At 38.9% G+C, this 15,609-nt stretch overlaps 1 protein-coding gene across 7 annotated transcripts in view; it reads left to right on the forward strand.

The window, feature by feature from the left end:
- Positions 1–67: 67 nt before the first annotated feature.
- The window catches only part of Tubgcp4 (tubulin gamma complex component 4), a 45,451-nt gene continuing 29,909 nt past the window's right edge, over positions 68–15,609 (forward strand). For 4 of the 7 annotated variants that reach the window (XR_012445437.1, XR_012445438.1, XR_012445436.1 and 1 more), the window contains exons 1-7: positions 71–315; positions 4,500–4,628; positions 6,412–6,534; positions 6,920–6,973; positions 7,417–7,473; positions 9,851–9,930; positions 14,364–14,565. Coding sequence is in view for 4 of the 7 variants with exons in the window: in XM_020178902.2 (XP_020034491.1) it covers positions 238–315; positions 4,500–4,628; positions 6,412–6,534; positions 6,920–6,973; positions 7,417–7,473; positions 9,851–9,930; positions 14,364–14,565 (723 nt within the window). In the remaining 3 variants the exon portion in view is untranslated. Of the gene's footprint in view, positions 316–4,499; positions 4,629–6,411; positions 6,535–6,919; positions 6,974–7,416; positions 7,474–9,850; positions 9,931–14,363; positions 14,566–15,609 lie in introns of all 7 variants that reach the window. The other 3 variants (XM_020178904.2, XM_020178906.2, XM_020178903.2) reach the window with 3 other exon arrangements.

Below are 15,609 nucleotides of genomic sequence, written 5' to 3' on the forward strand. Positions count from 1 at the left end.
CGAGGACGGCTTCGGGGCCTTCCCTCCGCTACGCCGGGACCGGAGTTAGCTGGAGGCCAGAGGAGCTCGGCTCACTTCCGGGACGCGCCCGACCCAGTGCGCGCTCCCCGTCGTCTCCTCCCAAGCGCCGGGCTCGGTGGGTTCTGGACGAACCGTGCAGCCCGGGAGTCCTCTCCCTCGCCGCCTGGAGGGACGCTGGAGGAGGGGGTCACATAGGATCTCCACACCGCCGTGGGAATGATTCACGAACTGCTGTTGGCTCTGAGCGGGTACCCGGGGTCCATTTTCACCTGGAACAAGCGGAGTGGTCTGCAGGTACGGTCCGGCTCTGAGCGCCGGAACGCGGGAGCGGGGCAGCCGCACCTGAGCGCGCGAGCCGGTGCACCTGAGGGCCCGAGGCCTCGAGGGCCCAAATCCAAGGGAGAAGGGGCGCAAGGTCGAGGTGCTGCTGGGGAGCTGGGTGTAAAAGTGAGGGAGGCGCTCTCCCCTGTATCGTCACGCTTGCGTTCTGTTTCAAACTGAGCTTTGAAGGCCGGTCCAGACAGCGCTCAACTCACCGTCAGCACTAAGCAAATTTTGTTAAAAGGCTTTGAGCGTGCGATGTCTGCCTCATTTCCTTTCCTAGGAAAGTTCTGCACCAAGTGAAGAACTTGGAGGGAGGCCTTCATCTAACCAGAAATGAATGTGTGATGAGGCAGGCCTGTATCAAACTGTCCGTGTGCGTTCTCAGTGAGTCCTTACAACCACCTGTATCATTTGCCAGATTAATCTAGGCTCAGAAAGTTAACTTCTGGGGTCTGCTGGCTGGCAATTAGTAGAGTTTAGTCTTGATTCCCAGTCTGTGTGTATCTAATTCTGCTTCCAGTCATGTTACCTAATGCTCCGAATAACTTATAGCTTAGGTGTTGTTAGCCCAGTTTACAAGTGAGCAAAACTGAAGCTCAGAAAACTTTATGCTGGCGGAAGTGGCAAGATAGAAATTTTGGCCAGGCGTCGTTGGCTCACATCTGTAATCCCAGCTACTTGAGGGGCTTGAAAGGGGAATGGTTTACAAGACCCCCATCTCCAAAATAACCGGAGCAAAACGGACTGGAGGTGTGGCTCAAGCAGCTGAGTGCCTGTTTTGCAAGTGCAAAGCCCTGAGTTCAAAACCCAGTCCCACCAAAAAAAAAAAAAAAGGAAAAAGAAATAAAGAAATCTAGGTCTATCTATCTGATTGTGTCTGTTTCTAGGAGAACTGGCAGTATAGGCTGTCAAAGAGCAGAGCAGACAAATTACATTGTTAGTCTCTAAAACCTATAAGTCAGATTCCTCTTGTTCTCTGAATGTGAATTTGGGGTTTGAGTTTTGTGAATTGTTACTTTTTGTGTGTTAATCTTTGAAGACTGAATTGCTGTTTCACTTTTCTCCTGTAGAACTTAGTACATTGACAGTCATATAGGAAGTGTTTGTGGGCTTTTGATTGTTTGAAGTAGAATAGCTGGGGAGGCTGAGGAGAGAGCCACGAGGAATTCATCTTCCCTTTTCCTTTGTGATTAAAAAAAAAAAAAAGTGTCCAGCAGACATTTTTCACCTTTTCATTCCTGAGACCTCAGCTTTAAAGTCACTTCCTCTGGAAAATTTTCTCTGACCGACCACATCTTTAGCTTAAGTATTCTCCCCCAATGCTGTTATTCTCTATCACAGCAATTTACTTATTCCCTTTCTAAAACTTATTTCAATTTATAGTTAGTGATGTTACCTGTCTATGGTTGCTCTCCCACATAGATTGCCCATGGAGGCAAAGACCATAGTGTCTTCATTCACCAACCCAAAACACTTAGCACAGTCACTGCCACATAGAAGGTATTCAGTTTATTCATGGAAGAAGACAAAAGCATCAAATATTGTACTTTTCATGGGGCTGTGTTTTCATTTGTCATGAATGCCCAATGTTTATAAAAATTATTTTTTATTGTAACACTGAATACATGTCCACATGAAGCTAGGTATGAACTCAGCATACTGCTCTTAAACAACTATAAAACCAAGTATTTGCAGTGCTAGGGGTATAGCTCAATGGTAGAGCACTTGCCTAGCGTGTGCAAGTTCTGGGATTTGATCCCCCAGCATTGGAAAAACAATTCTACGAATTAAATATAAGCAAAACTATCAGATCAATAAATTCAAATTAATACTACTCTAATGCAAGGTTTCTCTACCTTGGTTTTATTGGTATTTTGTGCTGAATAATTCTTTGTTGTGGGTGCTGTCTAGTGCATGGTAAGGCGTTAAGCAGTATTATGGTCTCTACCCAGATCCCAATAACATTCCTCCAACTGTGGAAACCTAAATGTCTGCAGACATTGTCAAGTGTCCCCTGGGGTATAAAATTGTCCCAACTGAGAAACACAGGTCTAATGCAATATAATGTTTTGCTCAAACTAAGTTTGCAACATTGAGCTTAATAGAATGAGGTAGCTACAGATCTGGCTCTGTATTTTCTGTTTTGACTTCAGTAACTTTAATGTACAGAATGCCTGTTTATGTAAGTGTTGTATAAAATGGTATCAGCTTCAAGGTATTGTTTGCTGTTTCAGGATAGTTAGACAAACTTTTCTAAAACTCTGTCAATAAGGAATAGTCAAATGCCAGTTTTAAGGGGTATCATTGATCACTGGTAGAGTTGTCTTGTTAATAAAAAGTTGCACATAGATTGGGTGCTGGTAGCTCACACCTATAGTCCTAGATACTCAGGAGGCAGAGATCAGGAGTATTATAGGATTTTGTTCATTTGTCATTTTATTGCAGTGACTGGGTTATTGTAGATGTTCATTAGAAGTTGCTTGATTCTCCATTTGTATCTGCCATACCAATATCTAGTAAGCACATGAAAAGATTTCGAACATCACTAATCATTAGAGAAATACAAACAAAACAGTGAAATACCACATCTATTTAGATGGCTACTATGAAAAATAACAGAAAATAACAAGTATGGGTGAGGTTGTAGAGAAATTAATATCCTCGTATACTGCTAGTGGAAATGTAAAATGGTACAGTGACTATGGAAAACGGAATAGAAATTACTCAAAAAATTAAACTTAGAATTACTATTATGCTCTAGCATTTCCACTTCTGGGTGTATTCCCAAAAGAAGTGAAAGCAAAGACTTAACATATTTTTGCGCCTGTGTTCATAGAGCATCATTCGCAGTAGCTAAAAGGTAAAAGCAATTCACATGTCCATCAAGGGATGACTGGATAGATAAAATGGAAAGAAAGGAAGTTCTGACAGATACTACAACATAGATGAACCTTGAGGACATTATGCTAAGTGAGGGAAGCCAGATACAAAAGAACAAATACTGTATGACTGCACTTAACGTGAGGTATCTTGAGGAGTCAAACTTACAAACACAGAAAGTACAGTGATTGTTGCCAGGGGCTAGGGGTATGTTTAGTGGGTACAAGGTTTCAGTTTGAGAAAATGAAAAGTTCTGGATGTGGATGGTGGTGATGGTTGTACAACAGTGTAAATGCACCTAATGCCATTGGACTGTATGCTTAAAACTGGTTACCAAGGGCTGAGGCTGTAGCTCAGTGGTAGAGCGCTTGCCTAACATGCACAAGGCCTTTGGTTCAATCCCCAGCACTACAAAAAAAAAAAAAAAAAAAGGTTAAAATGGTAGTTTTTTTATGTTGTGTATTTTTTTTTTAAGTTGAACAAATACATTCTTCCACTACTTTTTTCAACTTGCACTGTGAAACTTTACATAGCAGATTAGGCTATCATTTGGCCTTTACTTAAATTAAAAATACAAATGCAAGCTGGGTGTGGTAGCACACACCTATAAATCCCAGCACTCAGGAAGCTGTGGCAGGAGGACCATTAGTTCCAGGCCTGCCTGGACTACATAGCAAGACCCTGTCTTGAACCAACCAAACAACCCCCAAAATTTCATGAATAATTTGTAAGTCCTGAGATTATGTCTGAGAAACCCTTGAAGTCTATAAGCTCTAGTTTGAACAATATTGCTAAAGAGACTTTGTTGTGACCAAATCAAAAGTCTCATGTCTTTATAGGGTATTCCCCAAAGATTGCATAAGAAACAGATAATAGTGGCTGCCTATGGGACATTGACTTTTTTTCCTCCTGAGGTGCTGGGGATTGAACTCAGGGCCTCACACTTGCAATGCAAGTACTCTCCTTGAGTCACACCGTGAGTCTGGTTGACTTATTTTTTAATGTATAGCATCTTGTATTGTTTGACTTCTTCACCACATATTTCCTATTTTAAGAAGCAAGTAATTAAGTCAGGATGGGGAACACTACCATCATAGGAGTTTGGAAATACCTGGTTACCAGAACTTAACTAACATTAAGTGGGCAACTTAAGTAAAGAAGAGAAAAATAGTAAGAAAGGAGAAGACAGCATGAAGCATTTGAAGCACCCCAAAGAATGTGGGGCAGTGCCTAGCAGGCATCAGTTGTTTTTGCTATTGTCACTCTTCTTGCAGGTGTCCCAGGACTTCCCATTTCTCCACCCCAGTGAGACTTGCGTCCTGAATCGACTCTGCCGGCTTGGCACCGACTACATGCGCTTCACTGAGTTCATTGAACAGTACACAGGCCACGTGCAGCAACAGGTGGGTCCTGGTCTCAGGGTGTGTGCCTCGAGAGCACTGCCAGGCTTTCGGTGAATTCAGTGGTGATTCATGTGTGACAAGTTAGGAATTTCCGGAAATATTCTGAATTTATGAATCACTGGAAGTTCTCAAGTGAAGGCAAGATCTCAATTGTTTTCTTGTATATAATGCTTTAAAAAGCCTGTCCTCTATTCATATGTGTGTGGTTTTTATCTTGTATAGTATGGGAGTTCCTACTTTTCCAAATTCTAAAGATAACTGTAATACCTTTTTTTGGGAAAAGTATAATACATATTTTCTCTTTCATTTTGTGATAAATGAAGACATCCAGTTTTCTAGAATGACACAAGATCAAAACAAAATTGGCGGGCCATAAGCAAGGCTGCTCTGTTTCACTGTATGTCCATGCTGTTCTTAGTGTAGCTGTGAACATTTGTCTTTGGGAACTACTAGTATCCTTTGCAGCATCCTCGGATACACTGCACTTTCTAACCCCTGAGCCCAACCTTCCTACCAATTTGTTGCTGAGTTCTGCTATGCTAACTACCACCACCAGAACCCGAATCACTCAAATCAGTACATAGTCAGAGAGGCTGATCATCTATCATACCCTCTAGACAATTGTTGACTGCAATCCCCCATATAAAACTATATAAGAAGCTCCTGCAAAAAAACAAGCCAGCTGGGCATGGCACTTCATCCCTGTCATCCCAGCTATGTGGAAGACAAAAATAGGATCACAACCCAGGCCAGCCAGGCAAAACCACAGACCTTATTTGAAAAATAACTAAAAGCAAAAAGGATTAGAGGCATGGCTTAAGTAGTACAGTACCTGCCTAGCAATCATGAGACCCTGAGTTCAAACTCCAGTACCACAAAAAAAGCCATATTTGTATATAACCAACCTCATGACAAGGGTCTTACAACCCCACATGTTGCTATCAGACTCGTGTTCTTGATGAATTGCCAAGCCAGGCAAGAGAAAGAGCATTAAGAGAAGGATTAAGGTCATTTTATTTATTTAGTGAATATTTATTTACCCTCTATTCAAAGAACTGTGCTGAGATACAAAGATGAGTAAATTCTGGTCCTTGTCTTTATGAAGCTCTGGTCTAGTGAAAAGTACCTCTAAATAAAAGTACAATTCAAACACTAAATAGAAATGAAAGCAACAATGTGGAACTAATAATTCCCTAGGGAGACTTTGAAAGCGATTTGCAGACAAGAAGTGCTTAAGCTGGGTCTTGCAAGAAGAGTGCTTGTCAGAAAGATGAGGTATGCAGCTGTGAGTGGAGCACAAGACCAAATTCACAGGAGCAAGAGATAGAAGCAAGGTACATCTGGTAGACTGTGAGTAGTCTACAAATGATATTAGTTGGAAGGAGTAAAAACAATTTTGGAGAAATAGGTGAAAGTCAAAATGCAGAAGTTTTTGTATGCCATGTAGAAGAATTTGGATATTATTCTGGGACATAAAAAAAAACACCAAAGGGTTTTAAGCTGGGAATGGTAAGGTCAGAATTGAGTTATAGAAAGATCTCCATTGACATTAGAGAGTACAACCTAGTTGTTTGTAACATCTGGGGCTGCTTGGAAAATTAAAGTATTACCAGACTTTAAAATATCATCACTCAGAAGTCTTTATCTTCAACAGGGGTTTCTTCTCATTGAAACACTGCTTTGATATGGAATTATGTAAGCAAAGACAACATTAGTAATAAGGGATAATGTCTTCCTTGGGTTTCAGGTCCTGAGAAGTTGACTTCTCTTTGTTTCATTTCAGGATCACCATCCATCTCAGCAGGGACAAGGTGGGTTACATGGAATCTACCTGAGGGCCTTCTGCACAGGGTTGGATTCAGTTTTGCAGCCTTATCGTCAAGCACTGCTTGATTTGGAACAAGAGGTGAGAAAGAGAAGATACAGGAAACAATATCTGTGGGACAGCAGATTAAAGCTTGTTCTTGAATATGACGTGGCCTTTGAGGAGTGTCGTTAGTTAATAATAAGCTATTTTCTGCAAGACTGGAGGGGTACAGTGTTCTGTGATTGCCCAAGCCATGATCCAAGTGGCTTACAGATCATGGCAGAGGTTCCTGAATGAGTTTGTAAGAGCTCTTGGCTTTGGTTTCTTTATCAACTAAAAATCATAATAATTTTCTATAAATTATCATTTCTGTTGAACCTAAGACTAACAACAGATTAGTCTTAATCAGATTTTCTAGTTTTCATAGCTCAAATTGATTCAGGTTCTTTGATGTGGAGCTCTAATCACAGTGTTTTTATTGCAGTTCCTGGCTGACCCTCATCTCTCTATATCACATGTCAATTACTCTTTAGATCAGGTAAGCTGCCCAAATAACAAAATGCCTTGCAATCTGTTCCTGTGGTTGAAATAATTTAATTTATGGCACTATTTTAAGAACATTTTTCCTTAAGGTGTTAGAGCCCAACATTTTGTTTTGTTCATTTTATGTTTTGCTGGACAGGAACTGCTTAAAGAGTTCTGAATTTAGTTTAAATTTAGTTAATTTAGTCTTATATGAATGCTCTGTTGATATCAATATTGACAATTATGCCAGCTTCAGAAGTAGAAACTGCTTCTGTCTGACATTTTCTTCCTGTTTGCAGCTAATCCTGACATCACATTGATTTAGGATATAAGATCTTGACTGTTCTGTAGTGTTGCCGTGTTATTTTAAGTTGGACTATTCAGAAACAAAAACAATTCCTAAGGTGTTTTTTGGCCCCTGCATTTGATTACATACTCTTAATCTCTTCATTGCAGTTCCAGCTCCTTTTTCCCTCTGTGATGGTTGTAGTAGAGCAAATTAAGAGTCAAAAGGTAAGCACTTCCCATTTTCCTTTTGCTCTGTTAAGCACCAATGAAATATTAATAATTAATGTTGTCTTACAGTCTTTTTAGAAGACTCTGGTTTTCCTTACTTTTTACTTGTTAATTTATTCATTCAACAATATCTGCTTGCAAAGTAAGCCAAGTTCAGAAAGCCAAATATTGCATGTTTTCACTCATATGCAGAATAATGATAATAATAATGATGGTGTGTAGTATAAAAGAGGGAATGTGGGGGAGGGAATCAGTTGGAGGAAGGAAGGGAAAAGGAGAGGATGCTGGGGGTAAAGAGGACCAAAGTGTATTATATATATATATATGTATATGTATATATATGTATATATATGAAGAATATGTATATATATGAAGAATATATATATATATATATATATATATATATGTGAAGATAGCATAATGAAACCCACCCAAATACTATTTGAAAAATGGGAAGAGGGAGGATGGTAATGGGAATATAATAGAGGGGGTGAACTTGTTCCAAGTACACTGTACACATCTATGGAATTTTCAGTGAAAACCCCTCGTACTATTAATGATTCCTAACTTAAAAAAACACAATATCCACTTGCTTATCATATTAAGTGTCAGGAATGCAAAAATAAAATGTCATCTTGTCTATAAGCACCTTGTGGTTCGGAAAGCAAAAGAAATGTTAATAGATGCGCCCAAGAAAGATCAAAATGCTGTGGATGTTTGGAGGTGACAGCAATTTGCAATAAGGGCTTAGAACTGTTGGGTAAAGATTTTGAGGAGAAGTAGAAAGTTAGTCCTTAGAAAGAAAGAAGGTGGTAGGTTTATGGTTAAGGTGCTGGCAGTTTTGTGAGAATTAGTAACTCACTACGTGAAACCACAGAAGCTTATTTTGTTAAATATTCCTGTTGTTGTCATCACAGATTGACATCATATGCATTGAAAAGTTAGTGTCATGAGATGATCTTTTCTGGGCAGAGTTAATAATGCTGAAGAATAAATGCTTTAAGGTTCACATTAGAAGAAGAATCTGCTTTCCTGGTAAATCAATCCATATTGGACCAAATGGATTAAACATGCTCAGCTTGGGCTGTGGCATAACTCGAGTGGTAGAGCTCCTGCCTAACAAGCACAAAACCCTGAGTTTAAACCCTAAAACTCAGCTCAACCCTACATATCTAAAAATGTTCACCTTGATGAATATAGCTAGTTGATTAATTAATTTACCACATTGCTACTTTATTTTTTCCTGTGTGAGTACAGACATTTAAGTGCTACATTCATGCTATGCCCAACCAAAAAACCAGTCAAGAGGTGCTTTGCAGAACTGATTGCCCTGTTACATTACAACATCCAGCTTTTATCATGCACTCGGCCTATACCAGGCACTGTGCTAAGTGCTTTACATGCATGTTCAATTCTCTAATAGATTAAATAGGCTAAGGAATGTGCTCAGGGTCACACAGGTGCAAGTAAATGGTAGAACTGGGTTATAAACAGTCTATCTGACCCCAAAGACTATGCTCTTAACCACTAAGCAATCTCTCAAAACACAGGGAGGAGACTTAATGGTGAGAGCACAGGGTTCCACACCTAGCTACACATCTCAGTTGACTTTCAGCTTTCATTTGTATAGGAAGGAGAGTGGGAAGTGAATAGAGGGATTGCAGATGGGTGAATCTTCTTTCCTGCTAGGATGGTGGTAGAGAAACTAGTGTGCTAATGCTCTACAGAGTTAAAAACGAGGTGATCAAGAGCATGGGCTGAGGGTGAGAAAGGAACTGATGGCAAACAGGCACGAGGTGTGTTATTTTTGGACTGATGGGATGTTGTAAAACTGAATTGTGGTTGTTGCACAGTGCTCTAAATTTACTAATAAAAGATGTTAAATAATATATGTAAGATGGATGAATTTAAGATACATAAATTATACTTCAAAGTAATTAATTAAAAAGAAGCCTGAAGGACATGGAGGCAGTGAAGTTGGGGGAAAGCATATACCTCATAAGTAGTCTGAATTGTCCCTTTACCTGCAATAAAGACTTTTCCTTGCATTTGGAATTCCAGCTCTACATTACTGGTTTCTTCAGTGCATCTGTTCTCATAATTTATTGTGCATTAGATTACCTGGAGAGCTTGTTAAAACACAGATTGTGGGCCCTATCTGAGAATTTGTGTTTTTGCCCAGTCCATAGGTAATGCTGATGATGCTGGCAGGAGAGGGGATTGCCTTTGGGAAGCACTATACAGATTTCTTATCATACAATATGTCCCCAATATATATCTCCTGAATTGTGCCCTTTCTGTTGACTATAGAATGAGTTTATGTTGTATGAATTGTTAAAATGTAATTCAGTTTGACAAGGCTATATTTCCACAGATTCATGGTTGTCAAATCCTGGAAACAGTCTACAAACACAGCTGTGGGGGTTTGCCTCCAGTTCGAAGTGCATTAGAAAAGTAAGTTATGGCTTACTTAGGGATTGGGGATAGAATGGGGGGTGGGTCAAGTGACTTCTCACATGTTTTCTTTTCAGGTCCTCTGAGGTATCCCTCAGAGGAAAGTTATGACCAGGATAGAAAGCCTCATGAGCAGAGAAGCCCAGGAAATCCCTGTGATGGCTCAAGGCATTGCAAAGAGAGGGTTATGAAGTAAAGTATCAAAGCCAGGATTTTGCTACCAAGACAAACTCAAGGCGATCCTTTTTAAGTTTGGATTTCATTATCCTTGTAGGATTCCCATTACATGGCCAGATATTGCTTGCCATGTTTAAACGTGTATTTGAGTAGCCCATGTTTTTACATCATGATCCTTAAAAATATTTATCCCATAATGTTTTATCAGCAAATTAGGAAATTACTAGGTATAAAAGAAAAATAAAGATGTAAGTCACTTAAATGACTATTCAGTCTACATGTTCAGTGCAATCCTCATCAAAATTCCAGTGACATTCATTACAGAGATTGAAAATTCAACCTTAAAGTTCATTTGGAAGCACAAAAGACCGTGAATAGACAAGACAATACTGAGCCAAAAGAGCAACACTGGAGGTATCACAATACCCAGCTTCAAACTATACTACAGAGACATAGCAATAAAAACAGCATAGTACTGGCACAAAAGCAGGTATGGAGACTAGTAGAACAGAATAGAAGACCCAGATATGAATCCATGAGGCTATGCCCACTTGATTTTTGACAAAGGTGCCAAAAACATACAATGGAGAAAAGACAGCCTCTTCAACAAATGTTGCTGGGAAAACTGGATATCTACATGCATGTCTTTCACCCTGTACAAGTATCAAAGTGAATTAAGGGTCTTACTATAAGAACTGAAACTTCTTCTGTTGTGCAAAAACTTCTGCACAACAGAAAAAACAGTGGTCACCAAATTAAAGAGGCTGTTCACAGAATGGGAGAAAATCTTTGCCAGCTATACATCTGACAAGAGATGAATAACCAGAATATACAGAGAGCTAAAAAAACTGAACTTCCAAAAAATCAATGACCCAATGAAGAAAAGGACAAATGAACTGAACAGAGCTTTTTCAAAGGAAGAAGTCCAAATGGCTGAAAAACACATGAAATGTTCACTATCCCGAAAAACACATGAAATGCTCAATATCCCTAAAGAAAATGCAAATCAAAACTACATTAAGATTCCACCTCACTCCTCACACAAGCAACAACAAATGTTAGCAAGGATGTGGGAAAAAAGGAACACTGTTGGTGGGAATGTAAATGATACAACCACTATGGAAAACAGTATGGAGGCTCCTCAAAAAACTAAAAATAGAACTGCCATATGATCCAGCAATCCAATCCTAGGGATATCTGAAGGAACGTAAGTCAGGTCATAGTAAAGGGACCTGCATGCCCTTGTTTATTGCAGCACTATTCACAATAGCTAAACTATGGAAACAGCCAAGATGCCCCACTACTGATGAATGGATTAAGAAAATGTGGTATTCAGATACAGTGGAATTTTATTTAGCCATAAGGAAGAATGAAATTTTGTTATTTGCAGGTAAATGGATGGAACCGCAGAACATCATCGTAAGTGAAGTTAGCCAGGTTCAGAAGGCCAAAGGTCACGTTTTCTCTCATATGTGTAATATGGACCTAATACAAATACAGCAGTTTTGAAAAACAGGTCATGCTAAGGGGAGATCACATATGAGAGAGGGAGGGTTAAAAGAAGGAAGTTAAAAAGGTAAATATGAGGGGGGATAGAGGGGTTAGGGGAGCGGGTAGGGAGAAATTACTCAAACAATGTATGCACGTGTGAATAAATGAATATATGTGTGTGTATGTATGTATATATATATATATATATATTTACATCAAAAATTTTTAAACAGGTGAATATGGTTGATGTACTTCCTATACAAGAATGAATATAGAATTTTTAAACCTGTTGAAATCACCATTAGAAGGGGACTAGGATAGAAAGGAAAAAAATAGAAATGAACTAATTCAAGTAAAAATACATACATACATTCACTAATTCAAGTTAAAATACATACATACATGGAAATGTCACAAGGAAACTCCCTGTACAGCTATCTTAAGCAAACAAAAATGTCATTTTTTTCAGTTACAAAATCAGAGAACAGAAGGGCAGAACAGGTCCTATCTGGAGGGTTGGTAGCAGTGGCGGTGGGGCGGGGGGGGTGTGTGGCAAAAGGGTTAAGAAGGGTGACTGTGGTGCAAATACTGTGTACACATGTATGTAAATGGAAAAGTGAAACCTGTTAAAAGTATTCCAGGAATGGGGGTGGGGGGATAAAGGAATGATGGAGGGGGTGAATTCAAGTATGATATATTGATATATTGTTAAGAACTTTTGTAAGTATCGCAATGTATCCCCAACACAACATAAATAAAAGTGTATACATATATATATATGGATATAGTCACTTGATAGACTATAAAGCCATTAAATTATAAATACCATGTGTCAAAATATCTTTTATAATCCTTATTAAAAAACGGCATAAAATTATACTTGTCTTATGATTATAAGTATATAAAAATATATGTGTTAGGGATGTAGCTCAGTGGTAGAGCATTTGATATGTACAAGGCCCTGGGTTTGATGCCAAGTACCATCAAAAAAAACAGTACAGTGTGATCAAAGGCTGTCTGTTTGATTTTCCCATTTCTCTCTTTGTTGTTGTTAAAAGGAATATGGGATGAATTGCAAAATTATGGTAGCTAGTCTCTGAGGCCCTTTGAAACTCTTAATCTTCACTGTTACCACTGCACAAATAAACTGTCAGAACAATAGGAAAATTTCCAGAACATGCTGTAGGAACTTATTCCTCCAGTGTACTTTTATGAGTAGAATATAAAATCTTACATAGATAGTATGATACATCCATATTTTTATTTTTTGCTGTGTGAGGGATCAAACCTAGGGCCTTGCATGTTATGTACATACTTATTACATATTTTCAGGAACCAAATTTTATAGAGCACAGACTCAGGTAGCCATATATATAAACGACTTCCCATTTGTTTTTTTTTGAGATGAAATACTCCATTCAGTTAGTATACTATAAGTAGTAGTCTCAAACGCTTGTGTATTTTGGGGCGGGGCAATACTGGGGTTTGAACTCAGGGCCTTGAGCTCACAAGACAGGTGCTTTACCTCTTGAACCATGTCTCCAATCCCTCAACTTTTTATCTTGAAATATTTCAAACCTACAAAAAAGTTGAAAAAATAGTACAATAAAAGACTTGTATATCCTTTAGTTAAGATTTTGCTACATTTATCTTTTTCTTTCTCCTTCCGTACATATGTGTGAAATATACACAGATGTGCGCCAAAATTTTGTTAAGTCATAACAACACTTAGCCCCTAAATACTTTAGCTTGTATCTTAGAAAAAAGGCATTTGCCCATGTAACTTCAATACTGTTTTATATTCAAGAAAGGTAACATTAATTCAATAATACGATATTTAGAATATATCCAGATTTCCTTAATTTCTCCCCAAAAGTCCAGTACAGCTGTTCTTTTTTTCTAATTCTGTCCAATCAATTTGCATTTGATTGCCATGGTTTTTTTTTAGTCTCCTTTAATTTAGAACCCTTGCCTTTTGGTGTTGCTTTTGGTAATAATGAGCCCTTACCAGTTGTCTGTAGAATGTCCCTCAATCTAAAGTTATCTGATTCATCCCCTGTGATTAGATTCAAGATAAACATTTTTGACAAGAATACTAACATGGGTGATATTATTTCCCATTCCATGATATCAGCAGGCACAGAAAGTAAGGTCATCCCATTGCTGCTATTGTGATTTGATCACTTGGTTTTGTTGTTAGATGTCAGATCACTCCACTGTAGAGGTATTACTTCCTCTTTCTAATTAATATGCTATCTGATGGACTGTCCTTGAGAACATCTCAATATCCTTTTCCCCAACAACCTTTCTGCATTTTATTTTCATTGCTGCATTTTGTTAGATAATACATTGTCATGTCTACCTGACACATACTGAACCTTCTTTCCTATGTGATCCCAACAAAAAGAAAATAAATTCAGGACTGTTAGCACTCTATTAAGTCCATTTAATTTTAACAGGACTCATCAGTTTTGAAACTTACTTTATACCAATAAAGGAAAGAAAATGTTTCTCCTTTTAAAAAACACTATCTGAATATTTACTGAACAATTCAAACTTAAGTCTGCAAGAATGGAATGGAAACTTAATCACCAAGTTATTCACAAACATTTAAGTCAAAATCATACACTTACTTTTCCTGTGACTCACCAAATTCTCAGTCCTCTCTTTATCCTGTAGCAGTTTAAAAAATGAACTCTGTGGCAATGGCAGGGTTTGATATTTTCTGGTGGACGTCTAAGGCTCTTGCTTTCTTCTCTCCTTAGAATCCTAGCTGTATGTCATGGGGTCATGTATAAACAGCTCTCAGCCTGGATGCTCCATGGACTTCTTTTGGACCAGTATGAAGAGTTCTTCATCAAACAGGGTCCATCTTCTGGTAATACCAGTGCCCAGCCAGAAGAGGACGAGGAGGATCTGGGCATTGGGGGACTGACAGGAAAACAATTGAGAGAGCTCCAGGACTTGGTAAGATTGCAGCAAGAAGTCCAGCACAGCCAGACACCAGTGGCTCATGCCTGTCATCCTAGCTACTTGGGAGACTGAGATTGGGAGGATCGTGGTTGAGGGCCAGCCTGGGAAAATAGTTCATGGACCCCATCTCTAAAGTTACCAGAGCAAAATAGACTGGAGGTGTGGCTCAAGTGGTAGAACACCTGCTTTGCAAGCACAGAATCCTGAGTTCAAACCTCAGTTCCACAAAAAAAAAAAAAAGTAAATCCAGAGTAGTCCTATCATGAGTCAAGAAAATCTATAGCTAACTCATCTTTTGCTGATACTTGGCTACCTTCAATAAATTCTTTTTTTTCTTTTTTTTATTATATTCATATGTGCATACAATGTTTGGGTCATTTCGCCCCCCTTCCCCTGCCTCCTCCCTTACCTCCCTTACCTTCCCAACTCCTCACTACCAGGCAGAAACTATTTTGCCCTTATCTCTAGTTTTGTTGAAGAGAGAGTATAAGCAATAATAGGAAGGAACAAGGGTTTTTGCTAGTTGAGATAAGGATAGCTATACAGGGAGTTGACTCGCATTGCTTTCCTGTACATGTGTGTTACCTTCTAAGTTAATTCTTCTCGAACTAACCTTTTCTCTAGTTCCTGGTCCCCTTCTATTGGCCTCAGTTGCTTTAAACTATCACTTTAGTTTCTCTGCGTTGAGGGCAACAAATGCTATCTACTTTTTTAGGTGTTTTACCTATCCTGATACCTCCCTTGTATGCTCTTGCTTTATCATGTGATCAAAGTCCAGTCCCCTTGTTGTGTTTGCCCTTGATCTAATGTCTGCATATGAGGGAGAACGTACGATTTTTGTCTTTTGGGCCAGGCTAACCTCACTCAGAATGATGTTCTCCAGTTCCATCCATTTACCTGCGAATGATAATATTTCATTCTTCTTTATGGCTGCATAAAATTCCATTGTGTATAGATACCACATTTCTTAATCCATTCGTCAGTAATGGGGCATCTTGGCTGTTTCCATAACTTGGCTATTGTGAATAGTGCCGCAAT

The sequence above is a fragment of the Castor canadensis genome, chromosome 2, assembly GCF_047511655.1.
Source record: "Castor canadensis chromosome 2, mCasCan1.hap1v2, whole genome shotgun sequence".
NCBI lineage: Eukaryota > Metazoa > Chordata > Mammalia > Rodentia > Castoridae > Castor > Castor canadensis.